The 5,415-nt window shown below is 37.3% G+C and overlaps 2 protein-coding genes across 2 annotated transcripts; one reads left to right on the forward strand and one right to left on the reverse strand.

Annotated features, from left to right (window-relative positions):
- Positions 1 to 203: 203 nt before the first annotated feature.
- On the forward strand, positions 204 to 1,978 carry LOC132168174 (protein RKD4). The gene is made up of 3 exons (XM_059579287.1): positions 204 to 283; positions 512 to 1,016; positions 1,722 to 1,978. Exons 1-3 carry the CDS (start codon positions 204 to 206, stop codon positions 1,878 to 1,880), a joined length of 744 nt encoding a protein of 247 aa, XP_059435270.1. The 3' UTR covers positions 1,881 to 1,978.
- A 563-nt stretch (positions 1,979 to 2,541) lies between these two features.
- Positions 2,542 to 4,237, reverse strand: LOC132166981 (uncharacterized). The gene is made up of 2 exons (XM_059577860.1): positions 3,358 to 4,237; positions 2,542 to 2,749 (listed from the first exon to the last, which is right to left on the reverse strand). Exons 1-2 carry the CDS (start codon positions 3,928 to 3,930, stop codon positions 2,672 to 2,674), a joined length of 651 nt encoding a protein of 216 aa, XP_059433843.1. The 5' UTR covers positions 3,931 to 4,237; the 3' UTR covers positions 2,542 to 2,671.
- Positions 4,238 to 5,415: the final 1,178 nt, after the last annotated feature.

A 5,415-nucleotide genomic window follows, 5' to 3' on the forward strand; every position in this document is an offset into this window, starting at 1 on the left:
TGACATCATTAATTAACATGAATGGTGCAAAACCCCTTGTGTGATTGGTAATCGTTCCCTAATTAATATCACATTTACTAGATTCCACCCAAAATGTAACCCCCCAAAGACGTGTGCACGAACATCAATCCCATCTCCTTCCCAATTTATACATCCCTTTTTTTTTCACTCTCACTACTCCAACTTTCTCTCTGTCACCTCAAATGGATTCTACCCACCTACACATTCCGAAGATTGAGAACCCACATGGCTTTGACTGGTTCCCTGAAGAACATTCTGAAAAGTAAGTAAGATACTACATTTGTCAGTAGCTTTTCTTTTTTTATTATATATATATATAACTTGTTTTGCCCACTGTATGCTTCTTATAAATTATAGGGAAAAGATGAGAGAAAATGTTAGTAAAATTTTCTTGGGAAAGAAACCCATTTAACAACTGAGAATGAAGACATTTTTTTGTTTATGTATTCTACTCAAAATGCAAATTTTTTATTTTGGGTTCTTTCTGCAGATTATTAGAACTACCACCACTGGACAGTTTCTTCGACTTCGACCCTTTTCCGTTTCTGCATCATACCAAGCAACTTGATCTCACTGGGTTCCAAGACTTTGAAGATCCCAATTCTATCTTTTTCTCGGCAGAAAATAAGCTCCCACTTCTTTATGAAGATGTGGTGGTCGACCAAAAGCCTCTAAACTACACTACAGAATTCGGTACTATTGGTCATTATGGCAATTTTGGAAGTGACTCGAGTGAATTTTCAATGGTGGTTCAGAGTGAATATGCGAGTTCATCAAGCAAGAGTGAAGAGGGAAAAAGGACAAGTGGTAGAAAGAAGTCGGCTGCGTTGGAGTTGGATGAGATACAGAAGCACTTTAACGTCCCGATAACCAAAGCAGCAAAGGAGATGAAGGTGGGATTGACTGTGTTGAAGAAAAGGTGCAGAGAGCTAAACATCATGCGGTGGCCTCATAGGAAGATCAAGAGCTTGAAGTCCCTCATTAACAATGCTAAGGTACTGTTACATTTTGGTCTAGACAGAACATCATTGATTGCTTTGTGCTTTTGTCAACCATTATGAGAACCTCACAATAAGAATTCCTAATTATAAACTTTCAAGTTGACAGAACAAGTCCAAACATATCAATATAAGGATTTTTTGATAAAACAATTTAGAGGGTGTTTTTGTTTTTTAAGTTGTAACATAACATAAATGTAAAAATAGTTTAATTTGAGTTTTGAATTGTTTGTTAATTCTTTTCTTAGAAGTGTCTTAAAAGTGTTGCCAAAAAGCCCTGACACTGTACAGGGTCGTGGCTGTCATCCATTTTACTGTTCTTGAAATGGATTTGTATGCAGATCAAGTCCAAGGCTGAAGAGAATTTTATTGATTTGTGTGGTTGTTCATCCTAAAGGAATATTTGAGCACTTCAAAGCATTCAAATATATTTGAATGCCAAATACATTGAGAATCTGAACTTTAATTGTAAAATTGGTCGACTGTCAAGTTTTGTTTGTGCTCGAGTCCCGAGCCAAAATTAAAGCGTGTAAAAATTGTACTCTACCTAGTCAGAAATGTTCCTTTTGTATCATCAGAACAACTGAAATTAGGATGAAGTTAAGAAAGTGGGTGGGAGCAACAAATGATTATTGCTTTATGTTGTGATTTCAATCTTTTAATCCAGAGGTCAATAGTCTAAAACTGTTTGTTGTAACGTAGGAATTGGGTTTCACAAATGATTTGGTGATGTTGGAAGAGCACAAGAGGCTTCTAGAGATACTGCCAGATATGGAGCTGACACAGAGAACCAAGAAGCTGAGGCAGGCCTGTTTCAAAGCCAATTACAAGAAGAGAAGGTCTCTGACTATTCAAGCTTGACTTTCTTGACACTTACATGTAGAAAGAGAGAGAAAGGTCTACTTTCTTATCTAGATTACTAGATTAGCACACATTTATGACTACAACTGTTTGTAGCCCTTGAGGAAAATGAATACAGTACTTAGAACTTGTTTGGACCTTGAAACCAATGACATGTTATAATAATATTGTTGGTTGATGTTGATGTTGATGTTGATGTTTACTGAAAAGGTTAAATTATGTTTTTAATATTCCACATATTTTACTCGTCCTTACCAAACAATTTTCTCGGATTCTAGAATTGGCAGAGAGATTTCAGACGCACTTTTATAGACTAGTCAAAGGCCAATAATGTTACCAAGATCTAGCTGACCTCCCGTAAAGGGGCCAATAGCACTAGTTTTTAATTTCCACACCCACAAGGAAGCGGAAAAGAACTATTATATTGTATTTTCATTCTGATCAATCATGATTTTACATTATATTAATTAAGAAGAAAAGAACTATTTGGTTAAATCATCTACTAGGATTGAGAACTTAATTAGTTTTCAATGATAGATACAGCCTCAATTTTCAACTGACAGCCAAATCACTTGTGGCTCTTGATGAATTTTACACCGACACCCAGAAGAATTAGGTAGCAGTATTTGTCACTTTTATGTAGAATAATGCTCTTGAAGTAGAATATACAGATAAAGTAGACATATTATTGAATTATTTTAGAACTATACAAGATTTTGAAATAGAAATTAGAGCACCATATGGCAATGGCAGCATGATATATTGGGGGGAGATGGGAGCGTGGCAATAAATCACGATGCCATTTTTCCCAGTCTTTCTTGCCTACGTCTCCATGGGACCGCTTGCTTAAAGGTTTCATAAACGCTTGCCTGCAGTTATGTTATGGTATATATTAAGTATGATTAGATAACAGATACATCAACGATTAGAGAAATCAAAGTCATCAGAGACCACAATTTTCGTACACAGAAGAGTTTCTCTTTTCTTTTCCTGCAGAGTAAAGAAATTTGCAGGAAAATGAAGAGCAATCTGTTTATGCTTTTTTTTTTTTTTTCCTGGCCAATCCTTGTTTATGTAAGTTGAAAACAAGAAAAATGACGGAAAAGTTGCCCATGAAGTTGCAGTAGAAGGAGCAGTCTAAAAACTTGAATAAAATCTCTCACTTGGTTGACTAAAGCAGAGTTTTCCCATTTCTCTTTTACCTCTATACTTCTTCAAATCTTTCATCTCACATAACCAGTGAGCATAACTATAAATTTAACCTTTATAATAAGATAAAAAGAGAAAACATCACCCCAGATTAACAAAATTACCTATTTATGGTAATTTATGAAGTTAGCATATTATGGAATAATGTCGGCATGCACCATTAAAGCATAATATATGCAGAAAACGAAAAGATGGACTTGAGTTTGTTTAAATGGGAAAGAAATATGGAATAGAATGGGTGATTAAAACATTTTAGTTTGGCACTTACCAAAAAATGTGACCTTTTGTGAGAGAGGCTCAAAAGGCTCCCTTTCCTCTTGACCCTTGTGATCTTCACCGCCGTGTTTCCACCGCCGCCACCATCATCAACCACCCTAGATGAAAAGTCGAAAGCACCCACAAGAACATCCTTAGTACTCTTCCTGAAACTCCCCCACCTCATGGACACAAACTCTAACCCTTTCTCCCTAGCCACTCGCTTCCCCAGACCTCCACCCTCTGAGCTTGTGAAGGAAAACCTGTGAGAGAGAGACCGGCCCACGTAAGGCCCGTCCAAGACGGTGGTTGGGGAGGGCATGTCGGTATTTTTTGTCTCACGTAACAACCTCGGAGGCAGTTCCAACGGTCTTGAACTCCTGGGCTTCGATTCGGTGGTGGTGGTGGTGGTGGTGCATGGCCTGGGCTTGCCTGGTGCTTCCTCCCACTGGAATGGAACCGAAGCTGTGGTTCTGCACGGAGGTGTTTCGAGTATTCCAGGAGACGCTTCGTGTGGCTTGCTTGGAAGTGAGAACAAAGACAGTGTCGGTGTGGAACTTGGTTCGTTCTCTGGCTCAGACCCCATTCCTCTCTCTCTCTTGTCTCTAAGGGCTCAATAATATTTCTCTAAAAACTCAGAGACCCATTTCTCTGTGTGGAAAAACATGCATACCCAGTTGATTTTTTGGTCACTTTATGAGGTTGGTGTGTGATTTTTTATAAAGAAAGAAGTCGTAGGTCTGTGACTTTTTGTGTGTGTGTGTGTGTGACACAGAGAGAGAGAGAGAGAGAGAGAGAGAGAGAGAGAGGATGGGATGGTGTTGAATGTGAATTCTGAGGGTCAGTGGTCACAGCAGCAACGCTCCTGGCGCTTCTTCTTCACGAGAAATTGCCATTTCTTTTATCTAGCGTGTCTTCATCACGGAATTGCCCCCGGAAAACGACTATCAACGGTCATTTCTCTATCTGTTCATTTGAAAAGTCATAGCTCGAGAGAGTATTTGCATTAAAGTGGAAAAAAAAAAAAAAAAAAGAAGAAAAAGAAAAAAGAAAGGAAGCGAGAGAATATGCATGTAACGGTTAGGTAAGGTAAGTCCGTAAGTCATGCTGCATATGGGGCTATGAGACTCATGCCAATTCCCAACTACAATTGCACAAGTAAACACCACATTTTGTCGCTGCAATAAGTCGTAGCGAATCGCTGTGAAAGCCGGCTACTGTAGTGTTTGCTCTTCTTGTTTGTATTTGGATTGGATTAATCATGAAAGTGATAGTCGATCGATAGAAAGACACCCTTGGAATCCATCATATATAGTAGCATGAAAGCGTTGTTCGGTATAAACCTTAACATTATTTACAATTATTTCAAATAAACAAACAAAATTTCTTAAATTCAAATTAAATCTCGCCGATATCACATTTATTTTACAGCAGTTAACCTAATGTGTTTTAAGTGTGAAATGAAAGTGATAAATTTGTGTAAAAAGTAGCATTATTTCAAATAATAATAATAATGAAGCACTAAATATAATCATTTGATTAATTAGGTTTTAACTTTTTTTGTTGTTATTTTCTAATAATTGGTATGTTATTTGTTGTCACACTATTATTTTAGAATAAATGAGCTCATATGCTTGAGTTCATGCTGCGACAATATGACACATTGGCACATGATCATGATTAATATAATATAATGAATAATACACCTCTTTTAAGCTTTAATTTAGAGCTATATATGCTCGGTGAACTTGGATTATAACTTGAGTATGTATAGTTGGTAGATCAATATATATGCAAAAAGGCTATATATAGCACGTGTATTTATGGAGACACCATAGTGCTAGATGGGCTGTAAAGTGGAAGGGTATTTTGGGACCATGACTGATGATTAATACTCATTCACCTCCATTGCCTTCACCAGGTTCTCTCTTTAATATTTGTGGGATGTCTTAAATATGTTCCACCTACTAAACAAAGAAGAATAAGTAGCCTGTCTTTCGACCCTTTCTCAGCAGGAAAAGAAAGTGATGCCAAAATCCAGCTCAAACAAGCTTAGCCACTATGTATCCAC

Source organism: Corylus avellana, chromosome ca1, assembly GCF_901000735.1.
Source record: "Corylus avellana chromosome ca1, CavTom2PMs-1.0".
In the NCBI taxonomy this organism is placed as follows: Eukaryota; Viridiplantae; Streptophyta; class Magnoliopsida; order Fagales; family Betulaceae; genus Corylus; species Corylus avellana.